The sequence below is a fragment of the Melospiza melodia genome, chromosome Z (assembly GCF_035770615.1).
Source record: "Melospiza melodia melodia isolate bMelMel2 chromosome Z, bMelMel2.pri, whole genome shotgun sequence".
NCBI lineage: Eukaryota > Metazoa > Chordata > Aves > Passeriformes > Passerellidae > Melospiza > Melospiza melodia.
Window position 1 is genome coordinate 50,930,067 of NC_086226.1, and position 12,939 is coordinate 50,943,005.

At 41.6% G+C, this 12,939-nt stretch overlaps 1 protein-coding gene across 1 annotated transcript in view; it reads left to right on the forward strand.

Annotated features, from left to right (window-relative positions):
• ADAMTSL1 (ADAMTS like 1) overlaps nt 1–12,939 on the forward strand; it is a 311,100-nt gene that overhangs the window by 255,330 nt on the left and 42,831 nt on the right. The window contains exons 18-20 of the mRNA XM_063181380.1: nt 2,206–2,385; nt 3,963–4,116; nt 5,353–6,493. Coding sequence (XP_063037450.1) covers nt 2,206–2,385; nt 3,963–4,116; nt 5,353–6,493 — 1,475 coding nt within the window. The remainder of the gene's footprint in view (nt 1–2,205; nt 2,386–3,962; nt 4,117–5,352; nt 6,494–12,939) is intronic.

Here is a 12,939-nt window from a genome sequence, read left to right on the forward strand (position 1 = left end):
AATCTTCAAGTGTCAGGCCTTAAAAGAAACTGAGAGACTGTATGAGAAAAAAGCGTTTACTCCTTTTGCAGGTGCTTTATCTTACTGTGGAATCTTAGCAGAGAATTATTTTTTGACAGTAAGGAAAAAATTAAAAAAAATTAAATTTAAAAATTAAAAAATAAAAAAATTTACACTGCTCTCTATTCAAGGTATACCACTATATTGTGGTATACCTTGAATAGAGAACAGTGTAAAATTAAACCACATGGAAGACGATGGAAAGGAACTTGGGGGTCCTGGTCGATGGCAAGTTGAACATGGGTCAGCAGTGCCCTGGCAGCCAGGAGGGCCAACCCTGTCCTGGGGTGCATCAGGCCCAGCATCACAGCTGGGCAAGGGAGGGGATTGTCCTGCCCTGCTCTGAGCTGGGGCAGCCTCACCTCCCGTGCTGGGGGCTGGTCTGGGGGCCACAGCATGAGAAAGACATTAAACTATTGGAGAGAGTCCAAAGGAGGGCAGAGAGGTCATGAAAGGCCTTGAGGGGAAGCGCCATATGAGGAGTAGCTGAGGTCACTTGGTCTGTTCAGCCTGGAGGAGACTGAGGGGAGCCCTCATTGCAGTCTACAATTGCCTTGTGAGGGGGAAAGGAGGGGCAGGCACTGATCTCTTCTCTGTGGTGACCAGTGAGAGGACCCAAGGGAATGGCCTGGATTTGTGTAAGGGGAGGTTTAGGTTGGATATCAGGAAAAGGTTCTCCCCCCAGAGGGAGACTGGGCACAGGAACAGCTCCCCAGGGCAGTGGTCACAGCAGCATCCTGACAGAGTTCAAGAAGTGTTTGGAGAGTGCTCTCAGGCACATGGTGTGACTCTTGGGGCTGTCCTGTGCAGGGACAACATTATGTAAGTGAATAAAGTCCAAGAAGCAAGAAAAGACATGTTTTGTCTTATCTCTGGCAGAGCTGGAAGGGCAAAGAGACTTCCTGAGATTTACTGATTGACAATAGGAACATACTTTGTGATACTCATAGTGAGTGACCCGTTTGGTATCTTGTGTATATGATAAAAGTCCTTAGGTAACATTGGAATAATACTTTTAATCATACTTTTCTTCCTCCTCAGGAATGAATTTTCCTAAAACGAGAGGCTGATAGACATTTTCTTCTGTTGAAAACTAATGTTTTTGTTGCTTAATTTTTTGGAAGACTTTGAGCTTTGTACCATTCAAAATAAGTAAGACAAAAGCTAATTTTACAAATTAAAAGAAAGCAAATATAAAAATGTCTTTCTGCACTTCCTTTCTGTCTTTCAAAGAAAATGTTCAGCCTAAATATTCAGGCTAACATTAAAGTTCATGCAGCTCTTTATCTCAGAGAGAAGGGCCTTTCATGACTGCAAGATTTTTTAAAACACTCCCTTTTTAACTGCTTAAGTATACTTTTTAATACTTCTCCATATTATTGTCTGTTTCTCTTGAATAATTGCCATGTCACAAGCTATAAGCAACTCCTGGTCATGTCAGTGTAATGCAAGCTCCCCCTTTCCTTTGCTAGAAGAAATGAGAAAAGGAGTTGAGCTGGCTGAACTGAGCAGAACTGGGAGTCTCTTACCAGCCTCAGGAAAAGGATCCTTGGGAAAAAGGGCTGAGCAACTTAAATTTACAAAAAATATTCAGGAAAACTACTAAATTTGGTTACTCAAAATTTCCTGCCCTGCTTAAGTAGAAAAATGGATGCAGAGAGGGATATTTACCTTAAAGACAGAAGGGAGGTGTATTCTCTGGATATGAATAATCTCAATTTACTTATCTACTGCTGGACAAGACTTTTCCACTCTTTCTGACATAGTTAGTGTCAGAGTGCAGACACAGGTGTTACTATTTAGATTCTCTACATCAAATGCAATTGTCTCAGTTTCCAGGTGGAGAGGACAAATTTCCCACCTCCATACTTCAATGCTGACTCACTGACTGTTTCAATGTCTTTTGAAAGAACACCTTAAAACAGAACACTTCAGAAATACTGAAACAGTTCCTCTAAATACTAGCAAATTAAGCCGCTCCCCTTTTCCAAAATAAATTTGACATTTTTAAAAGCAGTCTACTTTGTTTTATGTTTTGTATTTGGCCAAGACAAAGTGTTGATTTCTACCCTAATTCACAAGTAATTTTTGCAGCAAGGAGGGTGGTGAGGGTATGGTGTGAGGTGGCTGTCTCTTTTCTCTCAGTGTTCACAGACCTGTGGTGGTGGTGTCCAGAAGCGAGATACACTTTGTAAGCAGCGCCTGGCCGATGGAAGCCTGTTAGAGCTGCCAGAAACCTTCTGCCCCACGCCAAGGACCATTACACAACAAGCCTGCAAAAATGAGGATTGTCCCAATGAATGGCTTCTCTCTGACTGGACACAGGTATACTATTTGTTTGCATGAGCATTGTGCAGATCTTGGAGATGAAGTTCCGAAGCCAGTTGGGATAGAGGACCCAAATAAGGTCAGACTTCACAAAGCATGTTATGCCCAGTTTTGTCCTGTGATCTGTCCTCATCATCCTGGTTAGGGATGCTATCACTAGCTCCATGTTCCTCTGTGGTGTCTCTCTCCACAGATGTGCTTTAGCCATCTGACCAAACCTTTAAGACCCTTCTGGTGTAAACAATAAATCCCTTGCTCCAAACAATAAATCCCTGCCTCTGTCCCTGCCTATGCTTATTATTTCATCCAAGGCATTGATGAAGAGTAATCTTTATTACCCTAGGCTACATGCTCTTTGTTGCCAAAATCTAGCTGTTCTGATCTCAATAGTCTTTTCCTCTTGGGGTCACTCCAACCCTTTCCTATGATGAAGACAATAGAAAATAAGAGGAAGGGAGGGAACAGGAGAGGAAGGGAATGGAGAGGGGAAGGGAAAGGGAAAGGGGAAGGGAGGAGAAATATTATAAAAATATAATTTTACTTTATGAGGTCAAAGCAAGGCAAAGGTTCATGGCAGTCAGCATGAAAATGATTCCACATCTTGCAGTCTCTGCCACCACTCTTCCAGTCCTCTGTCATGGAAGGTAGTGAAAATTGTCTTGTGGAAGTTGTAAAAGAAATGCCAACCACCCTATGGAGCTGTCCCACCTGCACCCTCTTTATGGGGATCTGCCTGGGCATTTTACTCAAATTAGTGTATGTTTTCATAAAGTCTTCTGCCAGGAGACACATAGCCATTCTGGCAGTGAAGATGGTAATTACAGTGCTTTACCCATTTTCTAGTTCCTTTTACAGACTGCTACTTTGTTCCAGTGCAAAGACACTGTCTGTATTTCATTTTCTGCAATGCTATATGCATAAATATGAAACTGAATAGTCATGGTGAAGTCCATCAAACCATGTCCACCTGTGCAAGAAGCACTGCAGTCTGGTATTAGAGGGTTTATACCATTCTGTGTAGGCCATATATAGTAACTACAAGGCTGAGGTAATTAATTGATGACTAAAATATTCATCCCTTTATTATTCCTAAAGGGATTTTCAACAGCAAAGCTTAAAGATTAAGCTTAGGCTGGATTTTATCTGGCCCAGAATGCAACTGTGATCTGCAGCTCCATGAGGTCTGCTCTTGGACATGAGCTGGAGTTTTTCCAGCCAGCAGACACAGACACATAGAAACAAAGCTTAAAGACTGGCTTCGAACTGTAGCACAGTACCATTAAAACAAGAGACACCATCTGACAGAAAAGAAGTGGTAACAAGAGCATGGAAAGAAATTAAGCCTTACAGGACAGAAAATAAGAAGTAATTCATCTCCTTACTATGCCTGCACTGTTTGTAGCTGCATGGTCAGATGCTGCTCTGTTTTATTCTGCTGCAACCAACATTTTGAAAACTGCAACTGCTTTATCCTGTGGTGTGTGTATGCAATGTGGATATGGGAGCTGAGGAAGGAAGTGTGTTTTCATGGAGCACCTTTTTCATTTCTCCTAATGTTTTCATCCTGTTCCTAGTGTTCAGTGAGCTGTGGAGAAGGCACACAGAGTCGAAATGCTGTTTGCAGAAAGATGCTGAAAACCGGGGGCTTTGTTATCATCAATTCCTCACTCTGCCTCCCTTTGCCATTCTCATCCTTGATCAGGCCCTGTTCACTAGGCCCCTGTGCACGTAAGTGGAAAAGGTGTTTGGCAGTGTCTGGGGAAAAGGGATTGGAAGTGTTTCACTAAGAAATCCATGCTATTTCCTGCTTCACAGCCTGCTTTCACGCTAGTATTACTCAGTCTTGTGGAGTGGGTTTTTCTGTCCGTAAATAAGTCAAGCCAACGGAGAAGTGCAGCAGATTTCACTAATGGAGCTGGATATGAGCCAGTGTGCTGGAAGGGAACTACTAGTTTCTGGAAGAACTCGCTCAAAATTCTGACCAAAATCTAGATCTTAATTTCGCAGCTGGAATGTAGAGGCTCAGAGACACAGCACAGCAGCTGGAGGGCTGGAGCAAATAAACTGTCTGCTAGAACAGCTGCAAGGAAAATGGTTGGTAAGGGATTTTGCCAACGATCATTTAGAAACCTGTTATTTCATTATGTCACTGCAAATCCTCTATGACCTGAGATTGCTAATGAGCCATGCAACACAAGTTAGATTTATGTTGGTAGTTCATGCATTTGTTTTTGCCCATCACAAGTCCCCTGTATACTCTTCCCTAGTTTACAGTAAGCCAACTGGATATGTGAAAGTCAGCCTAGCTTCAGCTTGCCTCTGAAACTGCTGAATGTAAGGGTATGTAGGGAGAAAAGATCTGATGTTTAGAACTAAAGCTCAGACCAAATTTTACATGGTATTTACTAGTAATATGCCTATGCAGCTTAATTTAGTGCTTCATACTAAAGATCTCTGACACAGAGATCAGGAAACCAGAAGAACTCACTGAACTAGTGAATCTTAATAGTATTTACCACGTTTTTAAGCCGAGCCAAGAGAGTTTTTTTCTGTCCAGCATTACACCTTGAGGCAGCAAGACTCTCATTCTACCTTGCTGTTGTGAGCTGCAAGATCACATTGCCTCTGAAGGTTTTAAATATAAATACTTGTCTATTCAGTGCATTTCTTGAATAACAGTCTTTGTTTAAGTACTTTAACAAGAACTATGTTTCTGCTGAAGTTTTCTCTCTCCCGTAAAGATTTATCCCTGGATATTTGGTTTCTGCATATACTCTAGGCTACTTTCACATTCCTGCAGTGTGTCTTGTTATTCCTCCTACTTTGATTGTTTTAGTTTAACGTCCAGCAAACGGTGTCCAGCTTCTGCCATTACTGTCTAATGGGCCAAATGCTGCCCACAACAATGTAAACTAATTGCTTTGTTTAATGATATCGTATACTAATCATATAATGATATTTCAGGGCACAACAGACCAGCTCATAAGCAAAGCCCCTATATAATGGCTGTAAAGCAAGTTTACATCCAGACAAGGAAGCAGAAGAAACTGCACTTCATTGTGGGTGGATATGCCTACCTGCTGCCCAAAACTTCTGTTATTCTCCGATGCCCTACCAGGAGATTCCGGAAATCAATGATCACGTGGGAGAAGGATGATAAGAGGCTTGTCAGTTCAGCTCACATCACCATTGCACCCTTCGGGTACATGAAAATCCATCATCTGAAACCTTCAGACACTGGGACATACACCTGCACAGCAGGGCCAGCCCGGGAGCATTTCATAATTAAACTGATTGGAAGCAACAAAAAGATCATTGCTGAGCAGCCAGCTGGTATTAGGGAGGAAGAGGCCATGAGAAAGGCCGGCTTAAACGATGCCTTGCGAACAGAGGATAAACATCTCAATGGGATTTTCTTCAATGGCAGCAAGGCTGAAAAGCGAGGGCACCTTGCTAACCCCAGCAGATGGTATGACAATATTGTCTCGAGGCTGCTACAGCTCAAGGGCTGGCCAGCGGAAAGTCTGGAGTCCTGGGAAGCCCAGGAGTCTGTGGAGAGAAATGCATCCTCAGAACAGGACCAGAGCCAGGAGCATAGCTTGCCATTTACTATGGTCACAGAGCAGAAACGCCTGGATGATATCATAAGAAATTTGTCTCGACAGCCTGAGGAACTTAAAGATATCTACACTGAATATCTTGTTGTGCACCTGGCTCATGAGGCTTTCAGGAGCTACTTGGACCATCAGGAATCTGTCCTCAAAGCACCAAGGCGAAAAGTTGATTCAGCCTCAGTGGAGTACCCTTTCCACAGACGTGTTTCTGGATTTACCAGCTCCCTGAGGACATCATCTGCTGAAACATTTATTCCCACTTCTGTAGACCTGGCCAATGGTTTGCACAGGCCTCATCAAAAGCCTGCCATCCTCCGAAAGATTTCAGCAGCACAACAACTTTCTGCTTCAGAGGTTGTCACCCACCTGGGACAGACAGTGGTCCTAGCAAGTGGCACACTGAGTGTGCTGCTTCACTGTGAAGCAGTGGGAAACCCAAAGCCCACCATCAGCTGGGCTAAGAATGGAGAGGAAGTGAAATACAATGATAGGTAAAGCATGTTATTTAACTTCTAGGAAAATAATTGATATTTTGACTCATCACTTGCCATGTGTTACTGCCTGTCAGTCCCATGGACAAAACCATGTTTTGCTGTAGTCTGATTTCATAACAGAAAGAAGGGCAAGTGCATGTGAATTGGTAAATGGGTTAAACAGGGCACTGTAAATCTTCAGCAAGGTCTGGATGCCAGGTCAGACTGGTGTGGCAGACAGGAGCCGTACTTCTGTTTGAGTAAGTAAAAGTAAGGGATTGTAAAGTACTAAAGGACATAAGTGCCTAATACAGTCAACAGAGCACTCTGTATCCAGAAACTGGGAGTCTTAGTTTATTTTCCCATCTGATGAAGATTGATACAGAGATAAAAAAACTGGTCATTGGTTGTTGCTATTATCCTCTGTTGGAGCTGAAATTGCATTTCTGCTAGTGCTACAGGAGGGCTTGACAGACATGGTTGTGGTAAGAGAAGATGGAGGAGATGAGGTTTTGCCTTGCACATATATATCCATGCATTAAACTGCCCCAGGATAAGCTTAAAAGGGCATTACAATCACCATTTACTGTGCATGTTCTGATGAAGGCTGTAAATTGTGGAACCACACCTCATGGCTGTCTGCAGCTTTGCTGTGGTCTCAACAGAAGGATCATTTAGCATTTGTCTTCTCATGTGAATTGGTGAATCCTAACCTGTTTGAATTCCAGAATGCTGGTCCCAGGTGTAACCTGAGAATTTGACATAACAAAATGCTTTTACCAGTATACCACAAAAATTATGCTGTTTTTCCTTCAGGTGGCCTTTACTTTCTGATCCCTCCCCATTATTCATTTGTGTGGAAGAGCACACAGAAAGAGGTTATTTTCAGTTGTATGTTTAACTGTCTTGATAACATACATTCTTCCCATGTGTATGCTTGGGATTTTATATTTTGGTTCTGTCCTGTGAGAAATCATTATATAAGAACAGGAAAAGACTGTAGTAGGCAGTAATAATGAGCAACACAGTACAACAAAGTTGTCCAGGGATCTGCTAGCAACTCCTTCTGCACAAGATACTGACCTCAGCTAAGACATACACATTTAGTCATGAGATCATGGGAAAAGATGGAGTCAAGACAAAAATTAATTTCCAGTGTGGTGCCCTTGGATCATCCAGTAAAATCTTGATTTAGGTAAAATTGCCCCTTCTATACAGTTATGAAATTGTTTTCTTCACTTCTTCTTTATTTTGACTATTCAATCAAAGAAAAAGTAATTGTTTTCTATAATGATCTGAGTTTCCCGGTTCTTGCCTCTCTGTCTGAAGGCTAATAAGTATATTAAATTGAACACAAAAAAAAAAAACCAAAAAAAGGTAACTTTTGAAGGGGTAGAGGTCACTGAGAACAAGAATGTACCTCTGGTGGAAATCACATACAGTCATAAGCATGACTTGGACATACAGAATCCCTTCATTTGGATATATTCCTGTGAAAATATCTGTAAGCCACCCCCAAAACAAGTTTCACATATAATTTTTCATCTATTGGGTATATCCTATTAGAATTGGGCCATTAAGTTGAGGATTTTTTTTCTCCTTGAAATTACTGTAACTTCTGTGGCATCCATGGAAGGGAAGGGATGTTACACAAAATTGACCTATGAGGAATGCTGAACACCACAGTCAAGAGAAATTGGCAAGTTTATGTCACACTCTATAATCTTTCATGGTATCACAACATGTAGATTAATTTAGCTGGTAAGAGACACTTACATGATTCCTGAAGTTTTATTTCAGATTTTTTTCATATATAATTTCACAATACTTTTTCAATCCTTATTTCTTCTCCATTCAGTTTGGCTGAAATAGCCTTGAATGTTGTTTTGTTTCTGAATTACCAGTCAGTTGTCTGTGTGCTCAAAATTTCTATCAAAAAGTCAGAGGAAAGTACCATTTCTTTTCCAGTTAGTGGTATAAATCATTGACAACTCTTCTTTAAATATTGAGGCAGTTTGTGCTTTATGAACTTCCTTCTGTGCTCATCATTTATAGTTCCCCTGGGCTGGTATGTGGGGGAAGAAATGACCAGGCTCTGAGCTTCAGGCACAACTCAACACTATATCTTTGGAGCTAATGGAAATTTAGGAATCATGACGTGTAAAAAAACTGTTCTGTGGATTTTTTTGCTGGATTCTTTAAGATAAGTATTCTGGTTTTGGCTTAGAATGCTCTTGCTGCCTGTCAGTCAGCTGTGCCAATGGAAGTTGCAGTTTAAGCAGACTTAGAGTGTACTGCTGTAAACTGCAAGGTCACAGATGTAAATGTGTGGTGGTGTCTGGTGTGTTTGAACTGTCCTTCCGCTCTGCAGTTTGTTTTCTTTGTACTTTGCCAACCATTGAATGGAGAAGAGCCTACCTCTGTCTTAATGGGAATAAGGAAATAAATAGAGGTGGGCTTTCTTGTACCAGTATCAGAGAGAGACCCCTCTTCTGAGAATGGCCGGAGAGCAGTGCTGAAGTTCCTCAGGTCACACCCTACTGAATATACTGAGATTTCAGAACTACGTGGTTGCTATGGCAATTCTTGGAGTATAGGCTGCCAGTTTCAGGTTGGGTGACAGCTGCCTGTTTTGTGTACACAAACCACTGAGATAAAGGCATTCACTTTTACACGTTGCGGCCGTGGATTTTGTCTGAGCCAGTGATGTCCAATAATGATGGTTGATATATGGCTCTATTCTCATTGCCCCATTCCATGAGCTGTTTCGTCCACCCAGAAGTATGACTCCTACTGCATGGCTATCCTTGCAAAAATTAATTTTCTTTGGCTTTAGTCTAGGTACAGTCACAAAAAGATGCAACTTAGGCCCCCAAAAACTGCTGGTTTTCAGTTACTCAGTAGAATGAAAACATATGACACAAATAGCTGCAACAGTTGAAAATATCTCTGCTTCCAGTAAAAGATCCCCAACTTGTGTCTCCCCGTTCAGTCTGAGTGCTTATTTACAGAAAAGTCCACACTATCTCCTAAAGTTAAAGAGTCAAGTTAACACCAGCATGGGTTCTGAATGCCATTTCAGAGTCTACTAGTATCCGTACCAAAGTTTTTTGACTGCTGTGTATGTTGGAAAATGTTTTATTTTAAAGAAAATTCAGATTAAATTCCTTAGGAAACAGTTTTGAAAGTGAAAAATCTTTGAGGAATTTATGCACTGTTTAATACGCCTTGCAAGTATGCTGCAATTTCTGTTACTGGGGATCCATTAGTGCTTGATAATTCAACTTCTCTAAAACAGAAATAAATTTTATAAGAGGACATGAAGCAGCATGTGAACAGTAAGTGGTATGGAGTTAGGTGTTTGCGAGGTGTTTGTTAGGTGTTTGTCTGATTTAGTCATTGATATATGTCCTGCAAAATATGTCTTTGTCTTGGAGGCAATGCAGTGTGGAGCAACTGAGATGAGACTGATTAAATATTAAGCTGTATTATTTTCAGTCCATAAATGAGATTCTGAAGACATGCTGGTGACATAAAGAATTGCTACAGCTGGTTGGTTTTTTTCTCAGCCCTAACAAGCAACTCAATACCAAACAAAAATAGCAATCTATGAGCAAATAGGGAATTCAGCCAAAATAGTTCTATGCAAAGAGGAATGATAAAAGATCTGCTTTCAAGAAAAGCAGCTATGCCTAATTGTGATGCACAAATAACAGAACTATGGAAAAGAAGATGACATTATGTTTGTTTGTGGAAAAGGACATTAAAACTTGCATTGAGAGGATAGGAGGATGGAGCTGTGTTGGAATTTTATTTTTTTAAAAAGGCAAGTACCTACCTGGACTACCTCTATTTTTAAAATATTTGTGCTGGATCTTGAGGTGCCTTAAGCTGACAGAGAGATGTTTATGTCAGGAGAGGTGATTAATAACAAATTATGCATCCTCATGTTTTATAACATGCAGTATTAGGCAAGATCTTTCCTCGGCCTGAAGATGTCAGAAACATTAATTAAAACAATTTTAGGGGTCTTGTAAGCATTAGTTTGTTGTAGACTGAAGATCTGCCTACATACTATATTTGTAGACATGCAGACAGAACACACAGAGCTTTTAAATGTTACAGGCTGTTCTAATTTAGGACAACTTCTGAAGATTTAATGAAGTCCATGTAATGATTGAAGCAGTCGGTGTTAAACTAAAAATTTATGTGTGAGATAGAGATGCATGCTAACATTAGTTCTGCAAGTAAAAAAAATCTGTCAGTTGCTGTCGCCGTTAGCAGTGACTATCTAGTCAGCCCTCCTTATGACTAAGAAGTAAGAAAAACATCCTTCACAGCAAAAGTGGGAAGGCAATTATTTCAGCCATTGGTGGTTTTTTTAGCTGTGAAAGCACAGATGCAATTTTAAAAGTATTAATGTTTGTTTTGCAAATGTGCATTTTTCTAAGCATGTATAAAACTTGTTTAAAAACAGGCATCTCTTTTATTGATAATGACTATTTTTCTTATTACTCACAAAACAGTAAAAAAATAATGTTATCTCTGGAGCTTTTCTCCTATAATAGATTTTGCTGGGTGGCCCTAATCTGGTTTGGTTTAGAGATCTGCCACCCACAGTGTTGTACAAAACCAAATATCCGTGGCTTATTCGTCCATGAGACAACAGTTTTTATTGTGATGATGGGAGTGTAAAGAAACTCATCAATTCCAGGATCTGTAAGCAGATTTCTATTGCATGTGTTTTACAGGCATATCCCTCCCCCAGTTTCACCCTTGCCACCCACTGTCAATCACAGCCTCAATTAGAGTTTACAAGCAACAACTCCTGAAAGTTGCTGATGAGAACAGTAGATGATGAGAACAGTAGATTTTATCTACAGTTCCAGCTAAAAAGAAAACTCAGAGAAAGGAGCAACAATCTTGAAACACAGTGTGATGAAAACAAGAATACATAAGCACAAACCCATGGACTGAATTCTTGCTGAAGTAGGTGTATACCAGTGATGCAGCGCCCGATTTCAGGGAGAAAGCTTAGCCAGCCTAGCTCACTTTCTCCCTCGGGGCCGTGCCACCGAGTGCCCACTCCCTGCCCAGTCACCGAGCAGCAAGGGCAGCGGTGCAGCCAGAGGGTGGCCGACAGTTCTGACTGTGGGCAGATGGATTGGAGCACCGAGGGGTGAGATAGGGGAACAGGAAGCGCCCTTTGTATGCGTCTCCAAGAAGGCTTTATTCCTAAGGGGACAAAATACCTCTGAAGGGATGCAGTGACAGTAGAACCAAGAACGGTACAATGTTACAACTTATAAAGGGAGGAGGCCTCAGGGGAGCAGACAACACAGTAACAAACATGGGGAGAACAGAGGAGCAGCACAAGGCGGGATCACATCGCCTCAGAACCAATGAGGGGTGCATGGGGAGAAGAACACTCTCCCAGAACCTATAGGAATCCAGGGATTACATAGATGACACAGAGGGTTCTAGAAGGGGAGGTTGCGATTCCACATAAATGACAAGGCAGAGGGCAGGGCCACAATGATGGACATGGAAGGATCAGGAATTAGGGGTAGGTATTTGCACTGAGAGACGGGAAAGGGGGCAAACAGCATTGGGCTAAACCAACTGTGAGGGGATTGCTAGGAACAAACCATTCAAACATACTGAATATATTACAGCAATATCCAAAAGGATTATCACAACAAAGACTCACTGCCACATCTCCCCCTTTGTTTAGTTTTTTTGAGGAGCTGTGGGGAGGAGTGTTAGGCATCAAACTTGAGTCTCTTCCCACCACTGCTGTGGCGGGGGAGACTTTCGCTGGACAGTCTTTCTTGATAGAACTCTTTTAGTGATGTTAATGACTGCAGAAAGGAGGAGAACTAAAACAAGCCATAAAATAACTTTCACAATTAAGGACATCCATCTGGATATGCCCCAGTTCTTAAATAGGTTTTGGAACCAGTGCCTGGTCTCTTCCTTGATGGTGTGCATCATGTCCTTCATTTTGTTGACTAAGGCGTGGATATTCTAGATTTTTTCTGTGATGTTAAAGCAACATAAAGAGTCCTTCAAACTCTTCGCAGCCATGCCTGTGCACTAGAAGAGTCTGAAGTCTATGGCCACACAATTTTGTAGTGTGGCCAGCCTGGTAGCTTCCTTATTCTCTAGGAGGTCACTGAGAGCAACTGAGGTGAAGTTGGCCTGTTTCACCTCCCAGCACTCTACGTGGCCCAGTTCACCCAGCACTTTTGCTGCTGCTGCCCACAGTAAAAAGGCAGAGATGGCAGCTCTTTTTGGAAGTGACGAATGGACAATTTCGGAGTGACAATGCTCATCAAATTCTTTAATGCTACATTTTTGGACTGCCAAATGGTTAGATTTAAATTGCCAATTTAAACTTTGTGTTTGGTTTGGCAAAAATAGGGACAGCTGTATGATGGCGCATGGGCCTCATATTAGATGAG